We start from the raw sequence: 15,578 nt of genomic DNA, 5'->3' as shown, positions 1-15,578 counted from the left end.
CTCTTCACAACTAAACTTTGTTTAAGATCACATTCAGAATAAGGCTGTGATATTTTATGTTATGTTATGTTAAGTGCCTTCAGTCATTTTGCTTTGTTTCTGCAGCAACCATCCACCTTCGCCAAAGCTCGGCAGATTATTCAGACCCATGGCTTGGGTCTCAATGGGCTCAACAAAGGGTTACCTGCAACCCTGGGACGGCATGGAGTGTTTAATATGGTTTATTTTGGATTCTACTTCAACGTGAAAAACATAATTCCTGTCAACAAGGTAAGCAGCACATAGCATAAAACAACTACAACAACAATCAGGGCAAGGATTTGGCAGCCATTGTGCCTTTTTTTGAAATGGTGATGATTGATGATTCCAGAAAGTGGAAGTGTCATTCACCCTGCAAAGCTTCTCCGTCTTATTTTCCCACTGCTCCAGGTTTCCCTCAAAGTCCCTTACTGGGGTTGTAGTTGTTGTGTGCTTACAAGTCATTTCTGACTTCTGGCGATCCTAAGGCGAATCTGTCATGGGATTTTCTTGACAAGATTTATTCAGAAGAGGTTTGCCATTGCCTTCCACTGAGACTGAGAGCATATGACTTGCCCAAGGTCACAAACAAACAAACAAACAAAAAATCCACTAGCTGAAATGCATTGGAAAATTCCACCCTAGTGAAAGTATACAAAGGCCCCAAACAGACGGGCCAAAAGAAGCAGCTTCTGGCCACTTTGAGGACGTGGTGTTTACGTGAAGCATTCCCCCAAAGCAGCCAGAAGCCACACAAAGTCTGTGCCAAGGCGGCAAGAGCCCACCCAAAAAGGATGGGTTAAATCCGCTCCTGCTGTCAGTCTGTTCAGGAGTAGGCCATGCAGTTGCTGCGGTCCTGGCCCAATCAGGGCCAGAGTGGCCAGAGGCTGCTCTTTCCAAGCCATCTTCTTCAGCCCCATATTTCCCTTGCAGCAGGACTCTGCTACCTCCTGTGGGGGCCTCCTCTCACAGCCATTTTGTGGCTGGTGCTGAGCAGTGGGCAGTAGGGATCCCAGAAGATCTCAGAGGATGGCTTTATTGTAATGCATCTGGTTATAGCAACATTAAATGGTAGTGGAGAGGAGGTCCCCACAGAAGGAAGGTGAATCATAAAGTCTGGGTGTCATTGCACAAGGAAGCTATAAAGTCCTCAGAGCCATGGTTCCATGGTCTATCCATCTGGAATATGGTTTTCCATTTTTCATACTACCCTCTACTTTACCACACATTATTGTCTTCTCTAGTTAGTCATCTCTTCCCATGGTATGGCCAAAGCATGACAACCTGAGTTTAGTCATCATGGCTTCTAGGATTTCAGGTTTGATTTGCTATAGGACCCATTTATTTGTCTTTTTAGCAGTCCATCGTATCTGTAGAACTCTTCTCCAGCACCATATTTCAAATAAGTTGATTTTTCTTCTGACTGCTTTCTTTACTGCCCAGCTTTCACAACCATACATAGAAATGAGAAATGCAATGGCATGGACAATCCTAACTTTAGTATGTAATGGTATATCTTTATACTTCAGGATCTTGTCTAGTTCCTTTACAGCTGTCCATCACGTAATCTAGGAGATTATCAAATGGGTAAAGGATGGATTACTCCTGCTCTTACCCCATCCTTATTGTGCGATCATGTGAAGATTATCAGATGATATCTGTCCTTATCCCGTCCTTCAGTTGTCCTTATCATGCAACCACGATAAGCTTATCTGAAAACATCATGCTTATCCTTCAGACGAGAGATGAGAGAGATATAAGATAGAGCCTTCTTGGTGGTTGCCCTTAGGCTCTGGAACTCTCATCCTGGGAGGCCCTTCCATCTGCAGGCAATTTTTTGTTGTTGTTCTAATAGGCTTAGTACTGACCATTTTGAAGGAAAGTGCTCTTAAAAGGGTAATATATTGTTTTTATTGAATTGTTTTAACTACTTTTTCCCATTTTATGTGAATGTTATAAATTATTTGCTTTAATATTTTGCAAAGTTTAATTCTATTTTATTTTGACCTTTCTATGTTTTTAACTATATGGTTGTTTTTGCTAAATGCCCTCAAGTTGACTTTGATCTCTGGTGACCCTGTGAATGAGGCATCTCCAAGTCTCCCTATCTTCAATAGACCTGTTTAGTTCTTGTAAACTTAGAACCATGTCCTTTTCGTGACTCTATCCTCTTCCTCTCTTTCTGCTGTCCTATGCCTTTCCAAGCATTATAGTCTTTTCTGATGAATCATCTCATGATGTGGCCAAAGTAACCCTCAATTTGGTCATTTTAGGTTCTGGTGAAAGTTCAGGTCTGATTTGCTCTTGTATCCATTTGTTTGTCTTTTTAGCTGTCCACAGTATCCGCATAACTGTTCTTCTGCACCACATCTCAAATGAGTTGATTTCCTTTCTATCAGCCTTCTTCACCATCCAACTCTCACACCCATACATAGTGATGGGAAATACAATGGCATGAACAATCCTCGCTTAAGTGTTCAGCTGTATATCTTTGCACTTTAAGATCTTTAATAATAAAGTTTATTTTTATTTCCCGCCTCTCCCAAAGATCTTGTCTAGTTCTTTCATAGATGCCCTTCCTAGTACTAGTCTTCTGATTTCTTAACTGCAGTTTCTGTTCTGGTCAATGATTGCTCCAAGATGTGGGAAGTTTTTGACTATTAAAATTTATGAATACCTTCGGTGATCATAATTTTAATTTTCAACATTAAACCTAACCTTGCACTTTCCTTAGTAGTTTTTCCAAGTCTTTGTTATTTTCTGCTAGTATTATCATGTCATCTGCATATCTTAGGCTACATATTTGATATTACTTCCTCCAATTTCTACTCCTCATTCCAAATCTAAACCTGTTTTAGTACGATATTTTCTGTGTATCAGTTGAACAAATAGGGTGATAAGATGCATCCTTGTCTTTTGTACCTCTGGAATTTATCTCTCAATAGGTTGTCCAATATTTCTTCTTTATTCCATGGTTCAAGTAGTATGTGTCTTGTCTGTACTACATACTGTAGTTAAAGAAGATCAGTACTGGGTGGCTTCTAATTTGGCTCTACAGCAGAAGAATCCTGATGGTAATACATCATAATAGTTGCTCACGAATTCAACTGTGAAAAATGTTTCCATCTATCTTCTGAAAAATCTGTAAAACAAAATGGTGTTTAACCAATAGAAATATCTAATTTGACATTTTAAGGTGCCAAATCCAAGCTGTGCAGGGGATGCAGGATGCATGCAGATTTTGCCACCCGTTTGCTCATTTGAAAGGTCTGGCTGAAAAGCCGGGTATAAATGCTCTAAATGAATGAATAAATAAATAAATAAATACATCTTCTTGCAATGCATTGCAAGAAATATACTATGTATGTAGCATATTGTTAGCATGTCATGTTTGTGGTTTCCATGACATAAAATGGAAGATTTTAAAGTCCTATTATAAACTGCATGGGAAATTCAGTACGTCAGTATTCCCTTTTAGTTTCCAGTGTTCACACATATGGGATTAGAGTTTATTAAGGAAAAATTTGCTTCCAAATAAACTAATTGAGCACTTTGATGTTCTGGGGAGTACCTGGGTAGGAAAGCTGTCTGAGGGAATAGGAGCACAGTTGGATTGTCTCAGCTCATACAGAAAAACGTTGTTTCAAGGTTGACTTTACAACTAGTTTTTACCTTTTTAAAAAAACCAGGGCAAAATAGGAGGCTTTGGGAACAATGTGTTGTAAATTCTTCAGCCAATTAGCTTAGTGAGTTACTACTGTTTATAATGCGCAGGGCACTGAAGTCTGCTTTGCAGTAGTACCGCTGCTGGATTGTTAATAGCAGGAAGCTTAGTACAGTGCATCAGCTACACATGAAGCTAAATGTAAAAAACCTGGAGGGGAAAGCAGCAGACTGAGATTAGCCTTTATTTAATTTAACATTTGGGGGTCCAACACACAAATGAGCATTTTAGTAGGCTTCATGGTGGAAGTTGCTGTCATTTGTAAAATATTCTGGCCAATTAGCTAATAGTGTGCTTGGATTTCTCCGGTTTTGATACAGTAATACTAAGTACATTGTGAAGCCCAATTATACAAATCATCCCCATATGCCGTACCGACCTTGCTTTATGAACTGTGTTTATAAATCCTGTGTGAGGAAATGTGTACTTCAGCAATTTAGACCATGTGTAAAAACATAGCCAATAGGATTGTCAAGAAATGGAGCCCCACTGTAGGAAATCCTAATGTGTTCCGCTAGAATAACAGGAGTGTGTTGTATCATGCAAGCGTTTTGATTAAATGCATATTACTTTATACTTTTTAACCAACTTAAGTGCTTCTGTTCCTCTTTTGCTTGCTTGCTTTTCCTTCCTTCCTTCCTTCCTTCCTTCCTTCCTTCCTTCCTTCTCCCATCATTTTCTCTTTGTTTATCTAGGATCCAACTTTGGAGTTCCTAAGAAAATTTGGGATCGGCCTCATCTCAGGAACAATAGCATCCATTATTAACATCCCTTTTGATGTTGCAAAAAGTAGGATTCAAGGACCACAGCCGGTTCCTGGAGAGATCAAGTACAGAACCTGCTTTAAAACTATGGCAATGGTCTATAAAGAAGAAGGGTAAAGCATTCTTATTTCAATCATAAATATCCAGGCCTCTTGTTTGTTCAGGCGAGTCCATAAAACCACATTGTTATATTTCAGATTTGATGAGGCCCATAAAAACCACCCTTATGTATCAGGAAGGTACTGAAAGTTCAGCTTTACAGAAATAGGCATATAAAAATTACACAAAAATGTCTTTCTTTCTTTAAATTTTCTGGATTTTCATTTGCAAGATTATTGATTTTTTTTTTAAAAAAACCTCCAAATGTATCTACAGCAGGACATTAATATGATACATGCAGACTTCTTTTAAACTTGCTCTCTTCGATAGTAAAATTAGAAAAACAAGATAACCTTTGTTCAATTCCTTCAGTTGTGTGTGATGAAAATAAGTAACCTCTGACTGACATCATAATGATTGATAATTTGGCTGGTTTGTGTGTTATGAGGAGCTACGAAAAAGTCCCTGTTCCCTAGACAACTGATTGACCAGTACAGAAGGAAAAGACCATGGTAGCCTTTCCACCCCCTAAAAGATCCACTGCAAAATGTGTTGAAGGTAGCTTTTAAATACCCCACCCAAATCTGAAAGCCCATAAACTGAGTGGAATGCATGTCAAAAAAAACATAGAGAAGTGTTTAGACAGAATCTATGACTACTGCTACATCTTACTTAGCCCCAATTTGACTGTAGAATGGATTATTTCCCCCCTATTTGACACCTCATGCCTGAGGAGAATGGGCACCCTAGAATGTGTGATGAACATCTAAAATTGTGCAGATTCCTTAACATGTTCGTAATATGTACAGACCAGGAGGGGGAGCAAATTTACTTTGGACATATCTCCCTGTTCTTCTCGTTGTTGTTGTTGTTGTTGTTGTTGTTGTTGTTGTTGTTTTTGAAGCTTTGAATATTTTTGATCATCACTTGAATATGAGGACAAGAATGCAAACTTCATTTTTATTGGTGCTTTCATACTAAACTGGCACCAGATGCTAGGATAGCAATAATTCTGTTGTTGTTTGGTGCCCTCAAGTCATTTCTGACTTCTAAGGGGACTCTATCATGGGGTTTCCTTGGAAAGATTTACCCAGAGGAGACTTGCCATTGACTTTCTCTGAGGTCAAGAGAATGTGGCTTGCCCAAGGTCACCCAGTTGGTTTTCATGGCTCTGGTCTTCCAGAGTCCCAATCTAGCTCTCAATTCACTGCACCACACTGGCTCTAATATAGTGGGGTTTAATTCTAGGACGTCCCATGAATACCAAAATCCATGGATGCCCAAGTCCCATTAAATATAACAGTATGGTAAAATAGTGTCCCTCAAATAAAATGGCAAAATCAAGATTTGCTTTGGGGGATTTATATATATATATTTAAATATTTTCAAGCTGTGGGTGACTGAATCCATGGATAAAGAATATGTGAATACAGAGGGCCAACAGTAATCTTTTGTGCATGTGTGTGTCTCTGTGTGTGTGTATTCCTTCATGCCAGTCATTGACTATACCAATTAATTTTGTTTATTACCAAACCGGTCCAGTACAAGAGCTATTTTATGTGGTAACCAGCATGGCTGCTTGATCCATGTAAATGTGAGAACTCAAACACAATTGTATTATTCATGTATGGCCATCACACTGCATGTGTAGTGCAGCTGCTATTAACAGAGTTGTCTTGCAAATGTCTCATTAATTAAAGTCATGTTTTTCAGTGGAAAGGATCACAACATGGCCATTATAGCTGAACATTAATCAGCTGTTTATTCTTGTCTAAAATGTTAAAATCCAGACTCTGTGTATTTGTTATTTCACGTAACTTTTTCCATGCATTGTCTAAGCAATGGAACAAATATAAATCATTTTTCTATCCTTTAAAAATAAAAACATCCTTCTTTTATTTATTTTTCTACAGATTTTTAGCTCTGTACAAAGGATTGGTTCCTAAGATCATGAGGCTTGGCCCAGGTAATTTGTCTTTCCCCAACCATTTTTAATCCTGCCTTGATCATTTTAAACATTGTTTTTATTCAGTAAGTATTGAGAACAAAAATGTGTACATGCAATGTACGTACTTTAACAGAAGATCAAACTGCTGCTTAAATTATTCAGAGCTTTGGGGTGGGGTACATTTTAGACTATAGCTCCTAGAATCCCCCAGCCAGCCTGGCCAGTAGAGTTATGATCCCACTGGTAACTTTTCCAAGCTGTGCTCCCATTGCTATGTTGTGTTTTTCTTATAGCTCTTGATTCTTACTCCTTCCCTTCCTCTCACCAGCTCACTACATGGGCTATAACCCTGTCATGAGTCAGAACTAAAGAAAAATACAGGTGAGAGTAGAGGGCAAAGCCTATTTGCCTTACTTTGTTAGTCAGGAAGAGGATACAGATTTAATTCTAACAATGCAAGTTACTACTTGCATATCTTCCTTTATTGCTGTTGATCCAAATAATTGGGCAGATAGCTTTTTGTGTGTCATGTCACTACTCTACATCTTGTGTACTTTTTGGAAATATTGTATACATACAGATATGTATAAAATACATTTGAATTTTAGACTCCAGTTGTATATACATTAACCCCATGTTGGTGGCCAAAGGGTAGAAATAGATGAGCTTAGAAAAGTTGTTGTTGTTGTTGTTGTTGTTTTAATCATAATTCCTACAGTCAGCATTGAAGAGTTAGGATTATACTACAAACAAGTATGTTTTCCTGACTCTGAAATGGACACCTAGGGTGTGTAGTTATATCAGTTTTATAACACTTTAACTGTCATAGTTCCATCCTATGGATTTCTGAGATTTGTAATTTGGCGAGAAGTACTTAGAATTCTCTGCTGGGAAGTTTTAGTGCTTGACTACAGATAATTCTAACTGCTCCTCATCCAATACAAATTCCAGGATTCCATGAAAGTTAAAGTGATAGGAAACTGATACAATGTATAATGTAATTAAACCCATGAAGGCCTCTGTCTGAGGAGCTTCAAGCCCTTGTCATCACATGTAACTTCTAAAGCAACAACCTGGCCCATGGGCAATTGTCTGTTGAAAGGAAATACAACCTTTTCCCTGCTTCTCTGAAGATGCCAGCCACAGATGTTGGCGAAACGTCAGGAATAAACTCTTATAGAGCATGGCCACATAGCCCGAAAAACCCACAAAAAAAACTATTTCCCCTGCTTGTTTAATGGCTTCATTTTCAAATACATATCCACATATATGTCAGCTCCTTATATTATATAATATTTATGTGGTGTTAAGAGGGAAGTCCATATCTTTGTTTCTACCAAAACAATTTACATCCCAGGTAAGAGTAGAAAGTGAGGCATAAACATAGCATATTTTTCACACTTGATTTAAGGAGCTTACCGCTTGACTTATTAATTTGGTTTACCTCTACCAGTTTAAATTTCAATTCGGGGTGCATCCTGATCTTATCAGAAGGTTTTTGCCACTGAATTTGCTGCCCAAATACAGCCCGGGTGCTTCCCGCTTCCAGGAGTGCTCCAGGGGCCATTTTCTTGAGCCAGAAAATTCCCGAATCCGAAAAGAGCCACGTGGAGCACTCCTGGAAGTGGGGGTGCACCTGGGCTGTATTCAGGTAGCAAATTTGGCAGAAAAAACCCTTCTGATAAAATCAGGATGCAGCCTGAATTGAAATTTAAACTGGGAGAGGTAAGCCAAATTAATACATCAAGCAATAAGCTCCTAACTGTACATCCTTAAAGCCATGAGTGCATTTAAGTTCATATCAGTGTTTGGAATTTCCTACCCAACGTCCTACCAGGACTGGATTTGTTCAAATTTGCACCAAATTTTATAGAAGTGTCCGTTCTGTGTCATATCAGAAGTTGCATAAATCCTTAAAGGGATCTGATTTTCTATTTCATAAAACAATTTTCTCTTTTCTAGGTGGTGCAGTGATGCTTCTGGTTTATGAGTATGCTTATGGGTGGCTTCAAGAAAACTGGTGACCAAAATATGACTTTCAAAACAAGCATGCATAACTGTGCCATCCAGCTGTTTCTTGATTGCAAGTTTGATCAGCCCTAGCTGCCATAGCCTGTGGTGAAGGCTAATGGAAGCAGAAGTCCCCAAAACATCTGGAAGGCCACAGTAGCCCATTTCAGACTTCAAACAATGTATATTAAGTTACATTTCAGTATTAAACTGGAAGCAAATATAACACAGGGTGTATCCACATTAACACAATTAAAGCAGTATGATACCACTAACTGCCATGACTCTATCCTAAAGAATCCTAGGATTTTTAGTTTGGTGAGGTATTCAGCCTGGTCCCTTAGAGAGCTCTGGTGCTACACCAAACTACAAAACCCAGGGTTCTGTAGAATAGTCATAGCAGTTAAAATGATATCAAACTGATTTAATTCTGCAGTGTGGACACACCTAAAGTCTGTCTATTGATGCAGGTATGTAGTGCAGAATGGTTTTTTCTTCACCTATCGTGGCAGTTAATAAAAAGTGATGTCATAGATTTTTGTGGGTTTTTCGGGCTATCTTCAGATGCCAGCCACAGATGCTGATGAAACAACCAAGAAAAAATTCTTCTTGAACATTGCCACATAGCCCAAAAAACCCACAAAAAACTATGGATGCCGGACATGAAAGCCTTCAACTTCACATTGATGTCACAGAACTCTTTGCTAGAATGAATCCTAAGATTATATTCCAGTCACAGAGACAAATACACATTCCATTTCACCAGACAAAGGCTGCAGAAATAATATGTGGGCCAAGCTCCTGCATTAGAGGCTGCAGTATATAACTTTAAGATGATGGAGCTACATCACTGACTAGTACACAACTATGCTAGTAAATTGTTATGATGCACAACAGGGCACCATGCAAGCTGTGCTTGTGCATAACAAGGGCTTAAGTTGTGCATCAGGACACATTGTGCTTTGGGACATATTACACATCAAGGCATGTTGTCCAATGGGAGACCTGCTGTGCATTGGAACACATTGTGGATCAGAACATGTAGAGTGTTGGGACCATTGTACAACAGCCACACTGCTGTCTCTGCTTGCATAATGATAACAGTGACATAGTTGTGTCTTCGCTCCCTTCCTGTGAATATGAACATTATGCAATGGTGCAATTCAGCTTTAAACTTAAGCTAGTTTATGATGATGTTACTTCCCAACAGGATGCCAGCCATGTTTGACAGCATAATTAAGCAAAGTATAAACTGAATAATCATATGTCTTTCATTAACTGATCAACTGACTGATTATCTACTGATATTAGATAAATTTATATAATGCTACTGTTGAGAACCATCTTGCAGTACTGAAGAAAATGTAAGAATTTACAATTTAATAAACAAAAGCTGCCACTATTGATACAGTCAATTCATTCTTGAATGGTGAGTCAACAGGCAGGTAAACCCAAGGGTATGGCTACGCGAGAGGAGGGGACAAAATGAAGGCATTGCCCTCCCCCCTTAAGAATTCTCTCCCCCCACCAAGATTTTTTCCCTCAGTCTCCAGATTTCTAGCATTGCAGAAAGTGAGACATTTAAAATCATTCACACTTAGAACTCCTGTGTTTGCTGTGCTGACATTCCTTTGGTAACTTCGCCTGTCCATTTTCTTTGGATGGCTGAACTCTACTGTATTTCTCAACACTCAACTGAAGTTCTAAAATGCTAGAAATTTGGGAACTGAAGCAAAATTGCATTGGGGGTGCAGAATTCTAATGGGAATGGCAGTGCCTTAATTTGTACATAACCCCATAGCTACACTTCTCGGTAAATCCCATTGATCCAAAGTGTCTATTCTACTGGGAACTAACAGGATGATTCAGACCTCTCTGACAGCCTTCATTACTACCTCCCACATCACCCCACAGTTTTTGGTAGGTGCTATGGTCTGTAGGAAGGAGACAGCATAATACCATTGGTGGGAATGTCAGCAGAGCAGAAGTTGGGGCTAAACTCAGACAAATGTGAATTTAACGTAAATTCGCATTGCAACAGGTTTTGTAAATTCAGTATTTAGTGAATGTACCCATTTTGGGGATGACTGTCTATTGTGTTCTGATCAGCACTGGATTCCATTCAATGTGGTATGATAGGCTCATACGAAAAAACGTTAACCCCATGAATGACTCTTGATTATATTTTATGTTCGTGGGATGATCTCATTCGAAAAAACATTAAAACCCATGATTGCCTCCTCATTGCCCCTGGGATAACCTTCCAGTTTCCCCCGTGTGAAAAACTCCTAAGAGAATGCCTTCTCTCAAGTCCAGTTGGTAGAAAAAAATTTAAAATCTGGAGTGTTCGTTAGGAGCTTATTTGGCTAAGCTGGGAGAGTGATATTTGGGCTGTGCAAAAATGGTGGGGCTGCATGTGTCGCATAGGCTCATGTTGACCATCCCTGATCTAATGCTTCTTACAGCTTGTGGATGCACACAGAGGCCTTCTTATAGCAGTAATGTTTCTCTTTTACATTGGACAGTGCTTTCTATGTACTGTTAGGATCCTCTATTACACATAAAGAGTTTTCTCTGATTCTAAGAAAATAATGCAACAACCTGTTCTTTCCACCGGGAATTATGACAGAGGCATATATAAATATAATGATAAAATTTGCTATTTCTGTATTGGATAGACTTCCACTTTGTGTCAGGAATAAATATGATTATATATCCCCTGTGAAAGCAGTGTCTATCCATCCATAGTTTCCTGGGACTGTACAAGAATCTGTTTGAACGTGGATAAGATTCTCCCATTCCCCTTTCTATTTGGCCCATGATTCTCCCTTCACAGGGCACTTCTGATGTCCTCCATGCAGTTTGGGAGGAGAAAGGAGGTCCAGATGACCCCCCTCTCCCTTATTCTGTCATTTTGGGCATACAGTAAAATTGTGTTTACATATTTATGGATTTGGACCAGATTGTATAGAGGGTGGCATCTCTTTGATGAATTACAGTTGTGTAAATCAGATTTATGCCATCACAACTTATTTTTTTAATTGTTGCAGAAGCTGGCCAGAAACTTCTATCATAGTGTATAGTATATAACTATATACGTAGCGACATTGAAAAGCACTAAAAAAAACCCTGCTAAGAAATTGTAAATACAGTATGTGTAACAGGACACTGGCAAGAGTGTTCTGATGTGTAGCAGCCCTCACTATCCAGTGTGCATCGGTCATACTGTGCATCAGGCACTTTACTGGCTTCCATATGTAGTAAGGTAACCACAGCTCTTTACTGGATATGGACATTACGGAACTGTCCAATTCTAATTCCCACAGATATAACTCCACTTGTAAAGATGTAAGTCTCCAACAGGATTCTGATCATGCAGTGACCAAAATCCCTCCAAAACTCTACCTTTTCTCAGCTGCAGCCCTTTGAAACTGGCCATTTCCTGGTCAGTGGAGAGCAGGGGGAACAGCAGTTAAGAAATGTAGCAGCGTTCACATAGTGGACATAATAGAGCAATGACATCAGTTGTACAGACCTCCTGAGGACCCGCAGAGCTCCCTGCAGATGCCAATTGCTGTGCATGCCACTATAAGAAAGCAGCTGGATGTTTGTCTGCTGTTCCTTCAGCTCACCACCAACCAGAAAATGGCAGGTCCTCTGGCAGGGGGAGGGTGACTGCCACTGAGAAAAGGTGGGTTTGAGAGGGTTGGATAGACATTTTGTAGCTGCATCTCTCCATGCAGGATCTTACCTAGGATGTGAGAAATCCCTGATCAGATTTCTCAATATTTAAACAGATATTAAGCATCATGGAAAATCAAGAAGGCTCTGATTTTGAATGAAAGCAGAAGTTAAGGGTATCTTTCCCTGGTACCATTTCCCCAATCGAAATCCTATCTCTTCCTCAGCTGCTATTAGCCAAGTAGGAGAGAAAGTTCAACAGTTTGTCCCTGGCATTTAATTTCCTGTAAGCAGAGGGGGTTTGCTTTTGTTTTTTGGAAGCCTTCACCCATGCCAGTCTACCACTTGCAGTCTAAAGCTGTCAAGCATAAGAGGAGTTTTGAAAACCAGTCTTCAAAGCCTAATTGCCTGCTCCTTCCACATCTGAAATAAGCAGTTATTAGAGGCAACATACATAGTCTGACCCCTTGCTAGCACTGAGGAGCAATTGCTAATGTAAACAGCATTGTTCACCATTTTCAGCTGAAAAGTGGGATCCAAACCTAGTCACACATAAAGATGACTGGTGAGATGAGTGATATTTTAAGTTTGGAGTCAAGCTATAAGTTTTTGAATACTATCTTAAAGATGTTTTCTCGACAAGACTGCAGCTTTTTAAAAAATGTATAATGAAAGCAGTATAATAATATGATAAGCATGGAGATTGTAACCATTTCTGACATGTTTGGATTGTGTAAATAGCAACTGAAGTCACACTTCATAAAACTGTACATGATTTTAAAGACATGTTTGAATTCTGTGCATGAAAGTTTCTACATATTTCTTTTTGTAAAATGCAGCTGCAAGAGAATAGAGAAGATGTGGTGAACTCTTCTCCCCCTCTGCTTTACTGATCACAATAACCCACAAGTAGCAGCTGTTTGCTACCATTTTGTTTTGCAGATAGCAGCTGCAGGAAGGGAAGCAGATCCAGGGAAAAAGTGAATACCTACTCCCTGCGTCATGATCACCTTTAGGACCTGGAGCTGTGCTTTTATATACTGTAATGGAAGAAATGGAATCCCAAGCAAGCATGAAATTCAAGCATACTTTCAATATAATGTATACAATACAATCCGATACATGTCTACTCAGTGGTAAACTTCACTGAATTCAGTGGGTGTTGAATAGTGAACTAATTTTCTTAATTATCATATTGCATATATAATTTTCCTATTAGTGCCATGTTTTCTACCATTTCTGTGAGATAGGGCATATGGGATATTGCCTAATTTTATATATTGTACCTTTCAACTGTACATTTTTGAGTAAAACCTTTTTTTTCTGTAATAAACTTATATTTAACTTTGTTTTCTCCCTTTTGTGTACATGTTTTAAAGTTATTGAAAGTATTGGGGAAATTAGGCCATTTTCAAAAGATAAAATTGAACTCCTGCATCACACTCTGGGGTGAAACAGATGGTCAAAATGAAGCAGCTTCCGGTTGCTTTGGAGGCATGGCGTTTAGACAACACACGCCTCCAAAGCAGCTGGAAGCAACACCAAAGCCACACTCCAGTCCTTAAGACTGGAGCAAAAAAGAGCCAGGATAAACTGACTCCTGGTGGCACTGGTCAACCCCTTTGTTCAGCTCCAGTCATTGGGATTCCAACCCACTTGTGGCTGGAGCGGACTCAGGCCGCTCTTTTGTGCCCATCTGCTCCGGCCTTATGATGCCTAACACTATGATGATAGAGTTCAATTACTGACCCAGCATGTAACCATGCTGCTGAATTCAGGTTATTTGAAGGACTGTATGTCCCTTCATGGGCCTACTAGAGTGTTAAGATCATTCAGAGAGGTCCTGCTCTCTATCCCACCACTTTCTAAGGCTTGTTTGGTGGGAACAAGAGAGAGGGCCTTCTCAGTGACTGTTCCCAGGGTCTGGAACTCCCTCCCTAAAGAGGCCAGGTTGGTTTCATCCCTGCTCTCCTTTAAGTAGCAGTTAAACTTTTTTGTGTCATCGGACTCTTTAAATTAAAGGTTCAGTTTTCAAATGCTGTCCAAGTCAGATATCAAGTTTGTATATAGTTTTTAGTACATTTAAGATATTTAATGTGTAATTGTTTCAACTTTTTAAATAGTTAAAATGTTTTTTAAACTTTACACTTAAAACTTTTTTAATGCTTTTGTATTGTTTTCAAATTCTACTTTTTGAAATTTGTTGTTAGCCACTTTGAATCCCTATATTGGGAGAAAAGTGGGCGTAAGTTGTTGCTGACGTTGTTGTTGTTATGACAGTTATTGTGTAGGGCAACGTACACAATAACGTACACAGTTATGCAAAAGGATCTCCCATTACACAATGGGACACACTGTGCATTGGGACATGTGCAGAGAGATGTACTGACTATAGGGATATGTTGCTCACTGGGACACATTATGTATCAGGATTGTTGTGCAACAGTTGTGTTGCTGGTTCCTTGCAAAATGGTCCCAATGGTGTAGATACACCTCTCCTCCCCTCCTGAGAATACTAGTGTTGTGTAACAATGCAATTCAAGTTTGATCTATCTATTCATACCAGACCTATGGTATGAATATGTAATTACATTCCTTGTTTTAAAAAAAGGATTATAGTGGCACACACTGCACAATAAAAGCAGAAATGCCTTCTCAGCATTTTTTAAGATACCTGTGCAAACATGAAAAGTTAAACATCACTTTTGTCTGAATTTGACCACACTGACTCTTTCAAGATATACTTCAGTCACTAAAGTCAACAAAAATACAATTGACTTATTTTGGCTCATACTTTTTGGGAGGGTCATTTTTTTCGTCAGCTATATATTGGACACCTCCGGTGTAGGAGTGAAAGTGTTTAAAAAAATGTGAAAGGAAAAGGAAAACAGACCTATTTCTATTATTGTTTTCTTTATTAATTTAGAGCATTCAAAATGTAAAAATAAAAGGCTTTTCACATACTGTATATACACACATAGCCTTCTCTTGTACAAATGCTTCTACCAAGTTCTTAATTATATTTTCTTCTACGTGTTTCAATCAAATAGAACCACTTGATAACAGAGATCTCCAAATATGTATTTGTGTTTTAAAAGAACATTCTGGTTTTCTATCTAAACAACAGATCTGCACTGGTCATGATGTTCAATTTTCATTTATGTTGGTAGATTTCTTTTACCACACTGTAAGAATGAAAAACCTTGATCTCAATAGTGTTCTTTAGAAGAAGTAAGTGCCATTGGTTTACATATGATTTCTCGTTAACTTTTCTACTCCAAGAATGTATTTTCATATACAGAGACACCACATGCAAGCTATTGGTCTTCCTGCT

At 38.9% G+C, this 15,578-nt stretch overlaps 1 protein-coding gene across 1 annotated transcript in view; it reads left to right on the top strand.

Moving 5' to 3' along the window:
• Positions 1–9,803, top strand: part of SLC25A21 (solute carrier family 25 member 21) — a 355,660-nt gene extending 345,857 nt beyond the window's left edge. Inside the window, exons 7-10 of the mRNA XM_089523558.1 lie at positions 106–270; positions 4,438–4,619; positions 6,519–6,571; positions 8,516–9,803. Of these exons, the coding sequence (XP_089379684.1) occupies positions 106–270; positions 4,438–4,619; positions 6,519–6,571; positions 8,516–8,577 (462 nt within the window). The 3' untranslated portion in view covers positions 8,578–9,803. The remainder of the gene's footprint in view (positions 1–105; positions 271–4,437; positions 4,620–6,518; positions 6,572–8,515) is intronic.
• Positions 9,804–15,578: the final 5,775 nt, after the last annotated feature.

The sequence above is a fragment of the Sceloporus occidentalis genome, unplaced genomic scaffold (genome assembly GCF_023333645.1).
Source record: "Sceloporus occidentalis isolate IW3139 unplaced genomic scaffold, rSceOcc1.0.p SCAF_4, whole genome shotgun sequence".
Classification (NCBI taxonomy): domain Eukaryota; kingdom Metazoa; phylum Chordata; class Lepidosauria; order Squamata; family Phrynosomatidae; genus Sceloporus; species Sceloporus occidentalis.
Note: the sequence above shows the minus strand (reverse complement) of the source record. Positions and strands in the feature narration are given on the sequence as shown.